This window comes from Tetranychus urticae, chromosome 1, assembly GCF_039701765.1.
Source record: "Tetranychus urticae isolate SD_2017Ah chromosome 1, NJAU_TeUrti_SD_1.0, whole genome shotgun sequence".
Lineage (NCBI taxonomy): Eukaryota > Metazoa > Arthropoda > Arachnida > Trombidiformes > Tetranychidae > Tetranychus > Tetranychus urticae.
Window position 1 is genome coordinate 22,167,799 of NC_142958.1, and position 16,570 is coordinate 22,184,368.

Below are 16,570 nucleotides of genomic sequence, written 5' to 3' on the forward strand. Positions count from 1 at the left end.
AAATTTAAACTCTACTGGTTTGTAGGGACATGGAGACTGAGTCCGTCTGTATGATTTAAAAGTTTTTCTGATGGACAGTTTTCTAGAAAATGGAGTTAGAATTTCAAACTTCGATCGGCTTTTTTACAGCTATGGAACCAGGTATTTTCATAAAACTCATTTCGCTCATGTAACATTTGACGGCAAACCAGAAAATGTATTTATTTTGAGAAATAAAGTTTTCGATTTTCTGTGGAACAGATAAGTTCGATTTTCACCTAAAGCTGTCGCATTCTGTGACCATAAACATTAGAGAGTCGAAACTTAGTATTTCTCGATAAAAATTATTTGCACACATCATGAGTTGCATGATTGCATCAATTTATGAATAGATCTCGTGATTTTGGCCATTGGCCTTAGAACTTGTAGTCGGAATATTACGGGAATAGTATCACCTACAGTCATTATTTTTCCTCACAACACTAGAATTCAGTATGGGCTATAACAGTATATGACTAAATACCGAATAAAATCTGAGCATATTCATTTAATAATGAATATCCTTTTAACTTATAAGATTTTTGTTTGGTAACCATTAAACTTTATCAATTAAGTTTCAAATCTGACAGCATAAGTAATATAATGCTATTACTTTTTATGTCGGATCTTGAATGAAATAATTTTTCAATAGACCATAGCCCATAATCAAATCTAATGTTTCGTCAAAAAATGATGACTGTATGTGATGCCATCCTCGAAATATTGAGATTCAAAGTTTTAATTCCAATGGCCAAAATCAAGAGAATTATTGCTAAGTTGATAAAATGATTAAATCCATGATTTGTAAAAACAATTTTTATCGAGAAATACCAAGTTGCAGCTCTCTAACACTTACGGTCACAGAATGCGACAGATTTAGGTGAAAATCGAACTTTATCTATTTTACAAAAACCGTAAATTTTATTTTCCGAAATAAGACCATTTCCTGGTTGTTCAGCAAAAGTTGCACCAGTAAAATTAGTTGCGTGAAGAAATCTTCTTCCATTGCTGAACAAAAGGCGATCGAAGTTTCAACTTTGACCTCGATTTTCTAGACAACTGTCCGTCAGATGAGTTATTCGATTGCACCAATGGAATCAGTTTTTATATCTCTACAAGCCCGCCAAGTTTCAACTCTTTACTCAAAAGTACCAGACTTTGACATTACTTTTTGCATTCAATTTGCAAGTTTAACCAGAAAAGTGGTTTATTTACCAAGATATGTGTTAAGATGAGTTTGTTTTGTTTAATAAGTTGTTGTACGTACATTTAAAACCCAAAAATCATGTCTCAAAGACGGAAATGGAAAGTTATTAAATTGAATCAAATTGAGAATTAGTAAAGAATTGAATTGATGAAATAATTATGATTGTAAGTGATGCCATTCTCGAAATATTGAGACTTAAAGTTTTGCGGCAAATGGCCGAAATCACGAGATCTATTGATAAATTGATGCAATCATTCAATCCATGATGGGTGCAAACAATTTTTATCGAGAAATACTAAGTTTCGGCTCTCTAATGCTTATGGTCACAGAATGCGACAGGTTTAGGTGAAAATCGAACTTATCTGTTCCACAGAAAATCGAAAACTTTATTTCTCAAAATAAATGCATTTTCTGGTTTGCAATCAAATGTCACATCAGCGAAATGAGTTTTATGAAAATACCTGGTTCCATAGCTGTAAAAAAGCCGATCGAATTTTCAAATTCTAACTCTATTTTCTCGAAAACTATTGATCCGAAAAACTTTTAAATCATACAGATGGACTCAGTCTCCATGTCCCTACAAACCAGTAGAGTTTAAATTTTAAAGACAATAATTTCCACTCGTTTTTAACCATTTGTTTCAATTCATTTTAAACTTGTTCATAAATGTGACAATTGTTTTAAAGGTTTCTTTTTTATAAAAATAACTACAAAAATAAGCAAATATGAAAGACTTAAAAGTTCGAAACCAAATACACCGTTGAGTCTAAGCTTTTGTGTGTAGTTCTATCGTTGGATTCAACAAAACAGAAGCAAAAGCAGGGTTCGAAATGGCCAAAAATTGAAAAGTGAAGTTTTCTAGAAACAATAATTTTATGCTTATATTGTAAAGAAATTATTCACGTAAAAAGGCTCTTTATTAGCCGTTTTCAATCCGATGGAAGAAGCTTAAAGTTAAAATTTGTAAACATAATTTGTACTTTATTAACAATAACACATAAATGCACAATTACAGCACGAATTTTGTATAAATTTGATCAAATGAAAATTATTGTTATAATAAAAGCACACTAATTGTAATAATTTATAAGAGTATAATTGAAAACTAAAAATGGGTATCAAGACAAGAAATGGGGTTTCACTGAGACTTATTTCTCGGAGTAAGCCTTATGGTTAGTGGTGCTAATGGTTTAGTCGTTACATCCATTCCAAAGCTAACTTGATTGACTTTCTGAGTAGAAACCCAACTATAATGTCTCATCAAATGAATGATGAAAATTTTCATCTCAGTTACAGCAAATCTCTTGCCAATGCAGCTTCTTTTACCATGACCAAAAGGTAAGTAGCCATATTTGGGTATTTTAGAGAATCTTTCTGGACTAAAACGCTCCGGATCAAATAATTCAGGATTATCCCAAATCTTCTCATCTCGTTGGATAGTGTAATATGAAAAAACAATTGCTGTACCCTTCGGAATGGTATGTTTACCAGTTTCAACTGCATACTCTAGTGTTCGGGTAACAAGCGGAATAGGAGGGAAAAGCCTCATGCTTTCCTTTATACACCAATCCAAGTAAACCAAGCTGTTGATATCTTCCAAGGTTTCAGGATCTTGATCAATATCAAGATTGTTTGAAATTTCCTCATAAATTTTCTCCTGCCAGTCGAGATGATTACCTAAAAGGAAAAGTGTCCATCTTAATCCAGCAGAGATGGTATCATGTCCAGCGACCAGTAGGTTGAGAATTTCCTCTGTAATTCCAGTAACATCAATTGATTGGGTGACATCTTTAGAGTTTGGATCATGATGCATGACCAGTAGATCGATGAGATCATGTCTCATCTTTTGCTCCTTTTCATCAACTTTGCTGGCCATTTCACTCTTTTCGTTGATCCTTTCAACAATCTTTTCCTCCATAAAGGCCATAAGTCGCCCGGTAGCTTTCTTGAAATATCTTCCAGCATTGGTTTGATAAAAGATGGCATCAACCCACAGAGCAGGATTAAGTATACGGGTTAGAGCTATAGTTTCACATGCTTCAATGTCACTTATGGCAGTTTTTTTATATTCAATTTTGTCCACAATTGGTACACTCATTGTACTTTTCATGATAATATCCAGGGAACGTTTGTGAATATTTTCACCCATGTCAATGGTTTCAATTCGTTTCTCCTTCAATTCATTGGTCATTAAATTAAAAGCTTGGTTCATTCCTGAAATGGAGGCTGTCAGGCTTTTGGTGTTGAAAAAAGGTTCAATCATTTTTCGTCTGGCTTTCCATTTATCTCCATGAGAGACAACAATACCATCTTCAAGACCAAGGAATGCATATTCTTCACCTTTTTTGTGATTTGGTAAGCTTAAAACAGCCTAATAACAATTAATAAAACAAATCAATAAAACTGGTCAATTTACAATTGAATTACATTTTAATGTTTAACTTACCTCTGCAGCCTTGTGATTGGTAATAGCAACCATCGGATACCAGCCTAACCAGAAAACGAAGACTCCATCATAAGCTTTTTGATATTTCATACTACCTATGAGGAACTCGGATATTGTTGCTGTGGAAATGGCATATTGCGTTAGTAAATTGAATTCAACAATTGGAAATAAGATATTGAAGCCGGCTTAGTCTGAGCGAGTGCTGTGCTTAAATTGCAAGTTTGGACATTTTCTGCTTGGTTGATTCTTCATGAGTTTATAAAGATACAGTGTAGATACAAAGGGCTGTGAACATAGTTGAAAAACATTGTCGAAAATTTTAAAGCACAAAAAATTTCTTCTCATTCAAACACGAGTCTTTACTTCGCTCAGACTAACTATTAAAGCTATAGATATGACAGACTTACTTGATGCAGCTTTTGATGAAAAAGATGGAAAGTTTGGAACCAATTGTTTAACATTACCAAGAATAAAATGCCCTCTATCTTGAGGCCAGGAGCGAAAATGTAAAATCCAACTTAAAATTTGGTAAACTTTTCTGATCAACACAAAGAGAAGTAAACTTAATGGTCCAAACACAACAATTTGTAATAATTTAGAGTTGGAAAGTGCTTTAGTATAATCCATAGCGTTTGTCAAAAGTTAACCGTTGCACCAAAAAATACAGTAAAAAGTAACTAGAGTGAAACAAACTGCATTCACTGAATAATCACTTTGAATGAAAGGTTTCAAGTTGCAGAGATTTCAAGTCGCAGGCTCTTACTAGTAATAATAATCATGAATTAATCCACAAAATGAAAAACAAGTCTTCCAGTTACTTTATCAATAGTTAAGCCTCAACCCGTTTGTCTCGCTCACTGATGGGCTCGAAGTTGGAGTCGACATTTTTAACCAAAGTCTTAGTTTTATCATCTGGTTGTTAATTTAGCAAGGTTTTATTTTTTTTTGAAGTTATTAAATTGAACATGTTTGAGGTGATTTGTAAATAGCCAAATTACCTGCTTGCTATAGTTTGCCTTAAGGCTGGTTAACGTTATTTTTAAATTGGTTTTTGACGCAAGCAGATTACTACAGAATTTGAAATGAATAGCAATAATAAAACAAAACATTAATCAGCCTTTGGTAAAAACAGGCTTCAAAAATTTATCTAATGATTTTTACTGTGCTATCATTAGCTTTCGGTGATTACAGATCATTGAATTTGAATTGACGTCCTTCGGAAATTATTAGGTCCCTTTTGAGCTTCCTCTAATATTAGTTATTAATATTTAGGAAAAAGTCTCTTTATTATTTAGCTATTGACACTCATGAACCTATCCAATTTACAATATTATCAGTTTAAATTGTGATCATCAAAATATGCAAATGTTTTATTGTTATGTATGCATGTGTAAAAATCATTTTCAATTGCATGGTGTAGATAGAGTTGTCACATCAAATCTGAAAATATCTGAAAATGCTCTTTGATTGATTTATGAAAAATCATAGAAGCATTATGTTTAGCATTATTTCAATTTTCAATTTTAATTTTAAACAAAAATAATTTGCGCGGTGAGTTGGAAGAGCTGATGACAAAATCTGGAGCAAAGTAACCATTTAGCGCCTTTCTTAATAGGGAGATAAGTAAACCAATTGCAAATTGAGTCAATGTTACTAGGCCTTGATAGCTCAACATGTTATTAACATCTTATGCTTCCATTTTTATTTCTTAAACTCAATTGTTATTTATGATTGTGATTGCCATTGTTAACAATTAAGATCTTTAATCATCTGCTGTTAAGACTAGATTATTTGGTCAACATCATGGTAATTTCAAAAACGACTACATTTTATTTGGATCGGTCATCATTTCAGGAGGATGCCTCTCAAGGAAACAGGCTTGCTTATGGTGTTACTGCTAAACCTTCATTTGGAATTACCTTGGCTCTAGGATTTCAGGTAATTTTATTTATTAAGACACTAAAATCAGTTACGATTCAAGTCAAATTTAAGGTTTTTGTGTTAATTTATGCTTTTTCATTTTGTCGTGATTCCTAATTGCCATGTCTGACCTATCGAAAACAATTTACACTGTATTGCAGCATTGTGTGTTTAACCAGCCATTATCACCACAACCCGTGTCTTTTTATGATGCTAACAGAATTTTATAGCAGAATTTGGGAATTTTATGGCCTATGTTTATATGATTTCACCTCATCTTTGCATTGACGACAATGATCCTGTAAGAGGACACATATTATCAACATGTTTTTTTGTTGCTGGTTTTGCGTCTCTTCTCATGGCTACATTTGGAGTCAGGTAATGATCATGCATCTTCCATTACGTTAGCAATTATATGATGAAATAACAACATTTTAATAGTTCCTTGTTTCTTGAATTACCTCAATTTTTAAACTCTAACTTTTTTTACATTAGGTTACCTGTTGCTCAAGGAACTGCTTTTTACTTTCTTTTACCTGTTATTGCTTACTTTGAATCATCAAATGATACATGCTCAATCTTAAGAAAACAATTTAATGGAACAATACCGATGGATAGTCCAGAATATCACGAAGCTTGGACACAAAGAATTCGAATAGTTCAAGGTTCTATTCTGGTTGCTTCATTAACTGAAGTAGTCATCGGCTTAACCGGTTTAGTTGGCTTTTTATTTCGTTACATTACCCCATTAACAATGGGCCCAACTGTGGTACAACTTGGTATTTCCTTGACACCAATGGCTGCTGAAAAGGCAGGCCAAAATTGGATCATATCAGGATTGTAAGTAACTTTGATTAGTTTGACCTACAGCATCTCAATGTATGTATGTTACTGAAGTGTCTTCATTTACAAAGTTGCTTGAACTGAATTGCTTTTGTTGTATGTGAATGATATAATTTGACGCTATTTAATCAATTATCCATTTTTCATCCACCAGAACAATTATTATGATCACAATACTATCGCAATACATGACCAATGTATTTATCCCGATACCAAGAATATCAAAATCTCGAAATAATCGTAGATTTCGGAGTTTTTATGTTTTTAAAATGTTTGGTGTAAGTTCACAAATAATATAATTATAACGACTAGACATCTTTACTAAGATTAAACTTAGCGATTATCAAGAATTTATCTTTCAAGCTTGAGGCGATAAATGAAAACTTGTATTTCAATCCACATTGGAAAGTTCATTTGAAAATAATTTTGTAAACAAATTTCCTTATTTTGTCAACTTACAAACAATTTAGCTACAAAAACCCAATGTCAAATTGGAAACTTGATTCCATTCTCACCCAATCGAGTTTGATGCTGCTATTTTAAATTGATATGAATGATCAACTAATTTATTTAAATTTAGTCATTAGTGAATATATTCAAGTACTTTTTTCATTTAATTAATCAAAATAAGCGATTTTAGTAGATACCAATATAATTAGTAGTGATAGTAGTAAAGTCAATTCTACGAAAAGTAAATTGCAATTATGTTAATTTATTTTTAGAACGATTTGGGCAAAGAATGTTTTGAATTAATTTAATGATTATGAATTGTTGAAACCTGTCTAAATTTTCATCTCTTTTTATCTGAAAATTTTTAGATTCTCCTGTCTATTTTAATTGCTTGGTTTGTTTGCTCGATGGGAACACAATTCAATCTATTCAAAGAAGATGATCCAGCTCGAACGGATAAAATTGTTGGTAATCCAATCTCAGATTCAGCTTGGCTCAGGATTCCAACTCCTTTTGAATGGGGCACACCAATATTTTCATTATCTGCAATTTTAGTTGCCTTTACTGGTCTGCTGACGTCAATGTCGGATAACATTGGTGATTATTATGCTTGCTCTGCTGTATCCAATTGTCCACCACCACCAATTGCTGTTATAAATCGTGGTGTATTTATTGAAGGCATCGGCAGTATTGTTTCAGCTCTTTGGGGTGCTCCAACAGCACTTAGTTCCTACAGCTCAAATATTGGAACTATTACGATAACCAAAGTTGCCAGTCGTCGCGTTACTCAAGTCTTTGGTCTTTGGCTTATCGTGTTTAGTTTTTGTGGTAAATTATCTGCCATATTTGTTTCCATACCTGATCCAGTTATGGGTGGTGTATTTTTCGTCATGACTTCCATCATCATTGCGGTTGGTTTCAATATTCTTAAAGACATTGACTTCGAATCACCTCGAAATTTATACATTCTAGGAATTTCAGTCACCTTAGGATCAACTATTCCAACCTTTTTCACAGCTAAATCTAGCAACATGCATAACAATTTTCAAAGTTTATCCTGGCTTTTGAACAACGAGACTGTTCAAACCTTACTCTCAAACGGGATGCTAGTTACCGGTATAATTGGCTTTATCTTAGACAATACTGTTCCTGGAACTCGTAAAGAAAGAGGTTTACATGGTAGAAACCTTAGATCAGGAGTTGTATCATCTGAAACTTTTCACATATACAAATTACCTTGGAATATGGATAATTGGCTGAGAAAATGTTTTCCATTTTTACCGATTTATTTGAAAAAAGACACAACTTTATAATCATTTAGATATTCAAATTTGTTACTTTAATTCCCATTGAATGGGCAATGTTGTAATTTAAAAGGTTTCAACTAAACTTATATTTGGTGACTAAAAAGATGGTTTGGAAAAACCATGAACTTGAAAAATAAGAGCAATCAAATATAAGTTAAACCAATTTTTAATTTGCTTTCTTTCCATGAATTTTCATGTGTCTTCCAGAAGGTTTTATCTTAAGCTTAAATTATGGCTTGATAGATGGCAGTTCAATAAACTTTTCCTATTAAGTTTTGATAAACCTCTCGAAACGAAAAATGAATGAAACTTATTTAACGTTGACCTCCCAGTTATAAACAGTCAACTTTAAGTTATCCAATCCATCATTCAGTGACAACCCTTTATCCTTGATTAGTTCAAACTAAATATTTAAGATTTTTCTGTGTGATTTGTTTTCCTTTAACTGTGAAATGACACCAAAAATATTTCAGATGAATTACGATGAAAGGTAAGTAGCGTTATTTGGAGCCATCTTCATTTTAGATGAAGTATTTTCAATAAATATTTACAAAATAGACTTTTTATGTACGCGGTAAATGTATAAATAATTTATCTTTATCTTTCCTTTTCCATCGTTTCTTATGTTATGTTTATTTACATTGTAATCGAATAATAATCCATCCAAGACAAATCGGTATAAATCATCTTCCAGATGAAATATTGGAAAAAATATTAATCGAGGCAACCATCAATCTTGAAGGATCAATGATGGCGGCTGCTGGTTAGTTAACAGTTTTCCCTCTTTTGTCTGTTTGATCTTGTTACTCACCTCTTTATCTACTTATGCCAATGTTTATTTCATTTAATGTGATTTTTTGTTCTCTTACTTTCATCTGGTGTATCTTTTGTCTAGTTTGCAGACGATGGAGACGAATAATGGCAACGAGGTTATCTATGGTAAAATATTTACTACAAGACCAATGGTCAATTGACAGTGGACATTTGCTTGATGAAGGTAAATTCACAGAATAATAAACCCTTAAACCATTGGTTCTTATTAACTCATCATGTGTCCAATGCATGAGACTTTTTTAATGATATAGAGAACTAGTAAAATTACTTTTCTCTTCAAGATACCACTTGAAGTGGAGTTCTTGAAAACCTTGAACATTGTTAAACTTCCATATAATAATCTTGATAGCTCTTACAAATGCATGGCAATATCTTTCAAACCATAATAATGTTTACAATTTTTCGCCATTCTTATGCTTTAGCTTCCAACATTAATTTCCGTTCTTTACTTTTCTGTTTCCAGGGCTAATATGCATCCCTAAAGCAAGTTTCTTGTTTCTCCACGAAAATGGATCTCATCCTGAAATTTTAAAAACATGTCTTGAATGGCTTCCCAATTTAATGGTAAATATCGGTATGGTCAAGTTCCGGTCTTCAGTATATCCTCTATTCTGTTATCCTATCTAAAATATTTTTTCTATCTTTTTAATCAACAGGTGATTGAGGTTTGTAGGCCTGATACAAGAGACGAAGAGGAAGCTCTTCTTCGATGTATCGCTTCAAAGACAAATATTGTAGGCTTTTTCTGGTACCCTAAATATAACAGAAGTCAAGGAGCAGCTCATATACCTGAAGTTCAGTTGACCAATATAGACATGGTAGCAATCTTTGAGGAGCCATTTGCACTGACACACACAACTCTATTTTACTGCTGCCACCAATCTCTTAGCCAATTGTATATATCCAATGAAAATTGGTCCCCAGCAATAATATTACCACGTTTCTGGAACCTACGACGACTTCATATGCTCTATCATGACCGTTAGTATAGATTAATGAATTATTGATACGTAAATGATGTAAAGAAATTTGATTTTTTTAGTTGTGATTACAACAAATATTAACTTTTCTTTCAATTATTTAGGGGAAAACATCTATCCTCGATTATTAGCTTATAGTGGACCTGTCTTGTACAAACTTGAGATTCTGGAGCTTTCTTTTGCAGTCGAGTCCATGTTTGATCATTTAACTCACTTACTCTTATTTTGTCCAAACTTGAAAAGTTTATTCCTCCAAATTGAAGGCGGACATTATAATTTAGATGATCTTTCAAGTAATCGCAGGTTTTTTGAAACTGTTGAAAACCTTATCATAGAAATAAGTAAATCTTGGGTAAGTCTATCAGCTTTACTTAAAACAATGGCACTTGTTGACTGATATTTTCTTATTTTCCTTAGGTTTCGCACTGTAAATTGGATGATTGGGTATGCTTCATGGAACTTGTTAGAATGTTTCCTAATTTAAAAAATTTGGGCCTTCGAAATGTACACAATCTGACTGAAGACCTAATTGTCGCAGCTCTTCAATGGTCCTTCAATTTAAAGCTACTCGATATCAAGGTAAAAACTACTCCATCGTCAGGAAACGATTCATTTTCTTCTGGACCTTCAATCAAGGCTGAAAATATTGCTTCGTGTTTCTTTTGGCGCCATCGTCAACGTATAACGTGTATTGTAAGACCATACGAAGATGACTACGAAAGTGTCTCTGTGCAAACGGGAACTTGGCATATTAAAGAAGGATTTGATTTCATGACTCATGTTTTCCCACGCAATTTCTCATTCAGTCCAGTGTTCCTTGTTGATTATAATCCTTGTGAGGATTGATATTGTTCATATAATGTACCTTAAAAGTTTACTCTGAAATCATCTTACGGCATCAACAACTTTCATAAGCTAGCGTCTCACGATGTCGAACCATTAAATTGTAAATTAATCTCGTTTTGTTAACTCAATAAAAATGTAACTCAATAGAGTTGTTATTTTCTAATTGGAAGTATTTAACTGTCAACAATACACAGCGTCTCAAAAATAATCAACTAGTTTTAACTTTAAGAGTTAGATAAACAGCTTCATTTGAACTGGAATTTATTGTATTAATAATAATAGACTCCCGTAACAGTGCTATCTCATATCGTTAAACCATATCTCGAAGTTATGTGATAAAACACTCGGTTTCCCTCGGCGTCGACTTTTTCCACAACATTTACCACTTTATTTTCCATCACTTTTTAAAGGGCTTTTTCCACTCATCTTTCCCACCAGATTTCAATAACTTTTGAAAATAGTTGATATGAAATTCCCGATTATCGATAGTGGAGAAGAATTTCGTGAGTTTGGTGAATTTAAGTGGTGGAAAGAGCCGATCTCGCTCCAGCCTCGTTTACAAATAGATGTAACAGTAATCAGTGGTGATTAGGAATCGACTGGCACTTGATTGCCGCATGATGACAATGATGCATGCACTTGATGACTCGAAAATTGAATCTTGAATTAATATTTAGGAGACTGCTTTCGTGCTGATCGATTTTTTGGAATCTTTTTCATAATGTAATAAATGAACAATTTATCATTTTATTTAAAGCTGAGAAAGTTGAATCTCACAAATATATAGTTTTATCTTTAATATGTAAACCAACCGACGACGACAAAATAATAAAAATAATCTAATTCACATGTGCTATTAAATCAGTACCGAAATTGTCAATAAACTCAAACGTATTTTTTCATTGATCAAATGGATAACGTAAAAGACGAATAAGAAGATCATAATCAGTTCAGATCAAAACAAAGTCTTAACCTTCTTATACTTTAATGATTTCCTATTGAAAGCAATTGAGATACAATTGAGCTTTATGATAAGCTCATGATTGATAGCTGATTATTAATTGAACTATGTGTGTGGTAATTTATCAATCAGTGGATTTTGAGCTGAACAAAGTATTAATAGTGTGAGCATAAAATTGGCAGCCAAAGACATAATCAATCGCAAAATCAAGTTGAAAATCTCAGACAAAATACTTTAATTGTCTCAATTTCCCTCAAACATTTTAACAATCAAAACTACGTATTAAGTCTGTAAAAGATCAGTAGATTAGACAATTGAAATGAAGATTCTTTTCTTGTGAGTAATCAACTCTTGGACTATTGAAAACTGAAATTTTAAGAAGAAATTGATTTCTGAATCAATTCAATCAACTGAATATGAATAACTGATATGAATCAAATCGTCTGTCAAATTATTCAACTATTCCAAGTAGGTTAAATTAACAATCTCTAATCAAATAGAAAGAGCTAAGAATCATTAATTTCATTATTGATAATAAACGCAATAGTAAACATTGAACATTAAAAAGCATTTTTTCCTTATTATTTTTTGTAAATCATTAAAAGTAAACGCAAAATTGGTTCAACTATGTAATGAAGATTTCAAAATATGATAATTTATAAATTAATCTGAAAGACGATATTGAAACAACTGTCTATTAACGTAAATAGATGAAGACGAAATTTAAAACAATTTCCAATCCCAATTACAGCATGAATTTAATAATCTCAAGGGCAAAACATTAATTTTACAGTTTGCTTATTATTCAAATAGCAGCCAATTAATATAAAAGGGTTGACAGAATCAAAAAAATTCAGAGTAGACTATTTTGATCAGATAGTTTGAGCTGTAACATTAATCTAACTTTCCTCAACTCAAGATGATTCAATGGACTTCAATTTTCTGCTTTTTAGCATTGTGTGCCACCTTAACATACGCCGATATCGGAGGTGCTGTTGCTGGTAAAGTGAGCAAATGTGCTGCATTAGCAAACGAAGCAAGTAAGTTGAAATTTAAAATTTTAGTGTAAATTTTTGTCAACATTTTGAAGTCAAGATAGATCACTTTTAATGTAAAATGATTGTAAAATATTAAACTCTCATTTTCATCTTCTAGAGGCCAAAATGGCAGATGCTAAAGCTGATGGTAATCAAGCAATGTGTGCCGGTAAGTAATTGATATCCTAAATATGCGAAACATATGATGGAGTTGTTTTCATTATTTAATTTTTTATTTAGCAAGCAAATCGGCTGAGATGATCATGGATGCCTTCAGTAAGTTTACTTCTTATACAATTTTCGCTTTCGTTGTGTGCGTTGATATTGATTAACATTGATTTTAAATTTTTACAGAGGGAACAGAACTGGAGAAAAGCTGTACACCAGATTGTGAAAAAGTCATGACCATGGCCAAAGGTAAGGTTTAATTATTGGATTAGCAAATGTTAAATATGATTTTGTTTTAATTTTGTCTCCAAATAAACAGAGGATGAAGAAGAAGCCAAAAAGACTTTCGCCGAGGAAAAGGAACAATTGTCCATGAAAGAGTGGGAACAGAAGATGCAAAAGAAACATGAAGAAATGAAGAAAAGCAACCCTGACAAAGTGAAGGCGTACGAAGCTGAATCCAAGAAGTGTCAAGATTGTGGAAAGAAACACTTAGCAGAAATTGAAAAGAAATGCGAAGAAATGAAAGCAGACGCTATGGTTAAAACTGTGAGATCCACTTGTGGTTTTTAAAACAATCAATACAATCACAATGTGTTTATTTTTGTAATCAACTTTCTTGTTGTTACATATTTAAAATGTTAAATTGCTTGACATTAATTGAAACTTTCAAGATTAATGAAAACTACAGTTGAAAAACCAGATTTTTTGTTGCTATTTCAGCATGTTTATATAATTGTTGATTTAATTGGAATCAATTTATCCATACAATAAAATTTTGTTTTCATTTGCATAAGCTTTAGTCTTTAATTCATTTCTGGAACTTTAGATTGGTATAAAAAGTCTATTGGTACACGAAATAAGCTTCAATTGATCTAAAAACATTACGGCTGTTTGCATTCTTTTATTTTCAGACTTGATAGATCCATTTTTCAATTTGAGTATGTAATTTTCGAGGAAAGATACGTTTATCTAATTCTCTTAATACAAAGGTATCAAATCTTTAGAATACAAAAATGCAAAGAATAATTTTGTACACAAAATAGTAAATAAATTTTAAGTCGGACTAATGAAGAGTAACTGCTTTTGGTTGATAATATCCGATAGACATCAGATAATAAGCTATTTTAAGTTTAATTTGCAACCAATGAGCCAATTTTCGATTCAAAACTTGAGAATAATAATGATTCGATTATACGTTTTTACAGACTTATGGTTTCTTGACTTCAATTCCTATTCATAATTTAATGACTGGATAGATTCTAAGTAAAAAAAGAAAAATAGCATTAGATTATTTTTTAATCATATACTTACAAAAAGCAAAATTATATAAATTTAAATAAATAAGCTAATTATTTGAATTACTTTTTGGTTACATAATAAATAGTCTTATTTAAAAATTTACCTCACCTATCTACTCAACAAAGAGTTTACTTTATTCTTGATCTTTCTTAGTTTTGTCCTTCTGCTCATTAGTTTCATGATTTCAAATGACTTGTATTTCGTCAGACTCGGTAAATGCCTTTCCCTCATTTTGCTACGATTTTTAGTCAGTTCAGAATCGGAGGTACGCTGCGGTATCTTTGATACAGACGTGAGTCTGTCAATATCATTCCGATTAAGAGCTTCTCCGATATCTTCAACCATGAGAATGTCTTCTTCGTCATCAATTTGACCTAAACACTTTGCTTCCAGATCTCTTAGAGGACCATCAGGGATTGATATATCACTTTCCTGTGAGAATGGATGGAGGCATGAAATATTGAAATGAGTTTTTGGCGAAATAGAATCAAAAAGTAGATACTAACATCAAGTAATTCATTGTTTTTACATATTTTGCAAAATTCGATGAGACCACCATGTAGATCGGCGACGTAAATCAACAGAGCTCGACAAATAACACTACAAGAGAAACGGAAATTTCAATTAAATAGGCAAACAAATTGTGGAAGTAAATTAAACCACATACTTTAACCGTGAGATTGTGGAAAGTGCAACAACAAAATGTGGAATCATATGTCCAAGCCTCAGCCAAAGCATACAATGACTAACAGCATAGGATGAATATTTACAGATTTTGTCAAGTATATCAGCTAAATGCCTCAACTCTTTCATAACTGTTATCACAGCAACTCCTTTCGGTAACTCGATACACTTGTTACCATCGTACTTTAAGCTAGATAAAAAAACACAGATGTAAGATGTTGGACAATGTGTAAGGGATGAAGACGTACCTGAGAAAAACCTTGCACTCTTTTTCCAGGATTTCGGTTATATTTAATTCTAGATATTGATTTATAAGACGGCGTACCTAAAAATAAAAAGTTTAGTTTAAAAGTTGCCTGGTGAACATATGTTTATAGACATACCTTTTTGAGAAGTGAACTAACTTTCGCATTTCTCAGCCTAATACTGATTTTTTCCAAATTTTTTCTAAAAATTGCTATTTCGGTCATTAAACACTGATCCTGAGAAAGTGAAATTAAATTTGTAAGTGAATCCTTGATGAGATTATCAACAACTGTAGGGAAGATAAAAGAAGTTATTCAGTAAATTCAGAAGTTATTATCCATTGGTAATTTAGAAAGCACCTTTTTTCAATTTGGATCCACAATAGTCGTCCCAATTGTATGAATCCATTGCAAGCAACAAATCTAAAATATAGAAAACACAAAAGATTATTAATCTCTAAGCAGGTTAAATGCAAAACCAACCAAAAGACACTTTCTAAGACAATGAAAGCAATGGCCATTCAGTTCAAGATTAAGCCCAATGAGATTAGCTAACGATCACACTAAATAAACATTTAGCTAAGGATAGCAACATGATTATTATTGATATTAGTCAAACATGGGGCCTAATCATAAGAGTGATTTTACTAAGGGGCTGCGAGCCTATCCATTCAGTGTACTTACGTATCAAGTTGCCCAATGCTTGTAATGTTAAGATGATTAATTAAAAGAAATCAACGATCACAATGATAAGAAATTGAAATGGTGATTTAAATAATTTGCACGAAATTGGAAAAATGAAACAACTTTATAAACACCTCTTAACAGGAATAAAACCACATGGTTTAGCTTAATTTATAAAGGAGAAAGCCACAGAAGAATAATAAACAAAGAGTCAATCATATGTTGAAGAAGTGGCGAAAGTAATCTTTATCACTTTTAGCTTTAATTAAGAACCTATAGATTTTTCGGTAATTATAGTAGACTATTAACTGCTTTAAAAATTCAGAGATTAGTCAAATATGATTAAAAATGAGCACTGTAATAATTATTAATAACAATCAACAGATTTAAAGGTAACCTAGTAACTTGAAGGTGGAAAAAAGAGGAACTATGTTTTCAAATCAGACTGAATTCATTAGAAATAAGAAAAATAATTGTTAATCACTTTTAGAAAATTTAAATATTGTTAAATGGGTTAACATTAAAGTATGTGAGTTGGCAGAAAAAAATGAATAATTAAAAAATGGCCAATTGTAACTTTTAATGTTAAAAAAGTCAAATTAGATTTTTTTCCAAGTTAAATTTGGCGCTTCTCAATT

The 16,570-nt window shown here is 32.0% G+C and overlaps 5 protein-coding genes across 7 annotated transcripts; 3 read left to right on the top strand and 2 right to left on the bottom strand.

The window, feature by feature from the left end:
• Positions 1 to 2,185: 2,185 nt before the first annotated feature.
• Positions 2,186 to 4,522, bottom strand: LOC112538886 (cytochrome P450 4V2). The gene is made up of 3 exons (XM_025160927.2): positions 4,079 to 4,522; positions 3,672 to 3,790; positions 2,186 to 3,596 (listed from the first exon to the last, which is right to left on the bottom strand). The coding sequence occupies exons 1-3, from the start codon at positions 4,296 to 4,298 to the stop codon at positions 2,364 to 2,366; spliced, it is 1,572 nt and encodes a 523-aa protein (XP_025016695.2). The 5' UTR covers positions 4,299 to 4,522; the 3' UTR covers positions 2,186 to 2,363.
• A 753-nt stretch (positions 4,523 to 5,275) lies between these two features.
• LOC149094779 (solute carrier family 23 member 2) lies at positions 5,276 to 8,474 on the top strand. 2 transcript variants are annotated; one of them, XM_089266737.1, is made up of 5 exons: positions 5,276 to 5,609; positions 5,753 to 5,969; positions 6,087 to 6,431; positions 6,589 to 6,712; positions 7,253 to 8,474. In XM_089266737.1, exons 2-5 carry the CDS (start codon positions 5,839 to 5,841, stop codon positions 8,195 to 8,197), a joined length of 1,545 nt encoding a protein of 514 aa, XP_089122863.1. In that variant the 5' UTR covers positions 5,276 to 5,609; positions 5,753 to 5,838; the 3' UTR covers positions 8,198 to 8,474. The 2 variants fall into 2 exon arrangements, with proteins under 2 accessions (XP_089122863.1, XP_089122862.1); XM_089266736.1 differs by having other exon boundaries at positions 5,812 to 5,969.
• A 23-nt stretch (positions 8,475 to 8,497) lies between these two features.
• LOC107362539 (uncharacterized) lies at positions 8,498 to 11,014 on the top strand. The gene is made up of 7 exons (XM_015929631.3): positions 8,498 to 8,681; positions 8,860 to 8,954; positions 9,087 to 9,188; positions 9,489 to 9,589; positions 9,682 to 10,006; positions 10,110 to 10,357; positions 10,423 to 11,014. The coding sequence occupies exons 1-7, from the start codon at positions 8,644 to 8,646 to the stop codon at positions 10,849 to 10,851; spliced, it is 1,338 nt and encodes a 445-aa protein (XP_015785117.1). The 5' UTR covers positions 8,498 to 8,643; the 3' UTR covers positions 10,852 to 11,014.
• A 1,664-nt stretch (positions 11,015 to 12,678) lies between these two features.
• On the top strand, positions 12,679 to 13,810 carry LOC107362779 (uncharacterized). Its single transcript, XM_015929908.3, has 5 exons — positions 12,679 to 12,852; positions 12,968 to 13,018; positions 13,090 to 13,125; positions 13,204 to 13,266; positions 13,337 to 13,810. Exons 1-5 carry the CDS (start codon positions 12,732 to 12,734, stop codon positions 13,588 to 13,590), a joined length of 525 nt encoding a protein of 174 aa, XP_015785394.1. The 5' UTR covers positions 12,679 to 12,731; the 3' UTR covers positions 13,591 to 13,810.
• A 91-nt stretch (positions 13,811 to 13,901) lies between these two features.
• On the bottom strand, positions 13,902 to 16,268 carry LOC107362778 (uncharacterized). Of its 2 annotated transcripts, none has more exons than XM_015929906.3 (8): positions 15,933 to 16,268; positions 15,609 to 15,671; positions 15,387 to 15,538; positions 15,252 to 15,328; positions 14,987 to 15,193; positions 14,826 to 14,919; positions 14,428 to 14,751; positions 13,902 to 14,279 (listed from the first exon to the last, which is right to left on the bottom strand). In XM_015929906.3, exons 2-7 carry the CDS (start codon positions 15,655 to 15,657, stop codon positions 14,428 to 14,430), a joined length of 903 nt encoding a protein of 300 aa, XP_015785392.2. In that variant the 5' UTR covers positions 15,658 to 15,671; positions 15,933 to 16,268; the 3' UTR covers positions 13,902 to 14,279. The 2 variants fall into 2 exon arrangements, with proteins under 2 accessions (XP_015785392.2, XP_015785393.2); XM_015929907.3 differs by having other exon boundaries at positions 14,423 to 14,751.
• Positions 16,269 to 16,570: the final 302 nt, after the last annotated feature.

Bases quoted from the DNA above. Each gene is read 5' to 3' on its own strand.
- LOC107362779 (XM_015929908.3), top strand. From the start codon at position 12,732: ATGATTCAATGGACTTCAATTTTCTGCTTTTTAGCATTGTGTGCCACC. The intron at 12,853-12,967 runs GTAAGTTGAAAT...TTCATCTTCTAG, and splicing joins TGCATTAGCAAACGAAGCAA to AGGCCAAAATGGCAGATGCT. The intron at 13,019-13,089 runs GTAAGTAATTGA...TTTTTTATTTAG, and splicing joins TAATCAAGCAATGTGTGCCG to CAAGCAAATCGGCTGAGATG.
- LOC112538886 (XM_025160927.2), bottom strand. From the start codon at position 4,298: ATGGATTATACTAAAGCACTTTCCAACTCTAAATTATTACAAATTGTT. The intron at 3,791-4,078 runs GTAAGTCTGTCA...CCATTTCCACAG, and splicing joins TTCATCAAAAGCTGCATCAA to CAACAATATCCGAGTTCCTC. The intron at 3,597-3,671 runs GTAAGTTAAACA...AATTGTTATTAG, and splicing joins CCAATCACAAGGCTGCAGAG to GCTGTTTTAAGCTTACCAAA.
- LOC107362539 (XM_015929631.3), top strand. From the start codon at position 8,644: ATGACACCAAAAATATTTCAGATGAATTACGATGAAAG. The intron at 8,955-9,086 runs GTTAGTTAACAG...TCTTTTGTCTAG, and splicing joins ATCAATGATGGCGGCTGCTG to TTTGCAGACGATGGAGACGA. The intron at 10,358-10,422 runs GTAAGTCTATCA...TATTTTCCTTAG, and splicing joins TAGAAATAAGTAAATCTTGG to GTTTCGCACTGTAAATTGGA.
- LOC149094779 (XM_089266736.1), top strand. From the start codon at position 5,475: ATGGTAATTTCAAAAACGACTACATTTTATTTGGATCGGTCATCATTT. The intron at 5,970-6,086 runs GTAATGATCATG...TTTTTACATTAG, and splicing joins ATGGCTACATTTGGAGTCAG to GTTACCTGTTGCTCAAGGAA. The intron at 6,713-7,252 runs GTAAGTTCACAA...GAAAATTTTTAG, and splicing joins ATGTTTTTAAAATGTTTGGT to ATTCTCCTGTCTATTTTAAT.
- LOC107362778 (XM_015929906.3), bottom strand. From the start codon at position 15,657: ATGGATTCATACAATTGGGACGACTATTGTGGATCCAAATTGAAAAAA. The intron at 14,920-14,986 runs GTATGTGGTTTA...TTTCTCTTGTAG, and splicing joins TCCACAATCTCACGGTTAAA to TGTTATTTGTCGAGCTCTGT. The intron at 14,752-14,825 runs GTTAGTATCTAC...CCATTCTCACAG, and splicing joins AAAACAATGAATTACTTGAT to GAAAGTGATATATCAATCCC.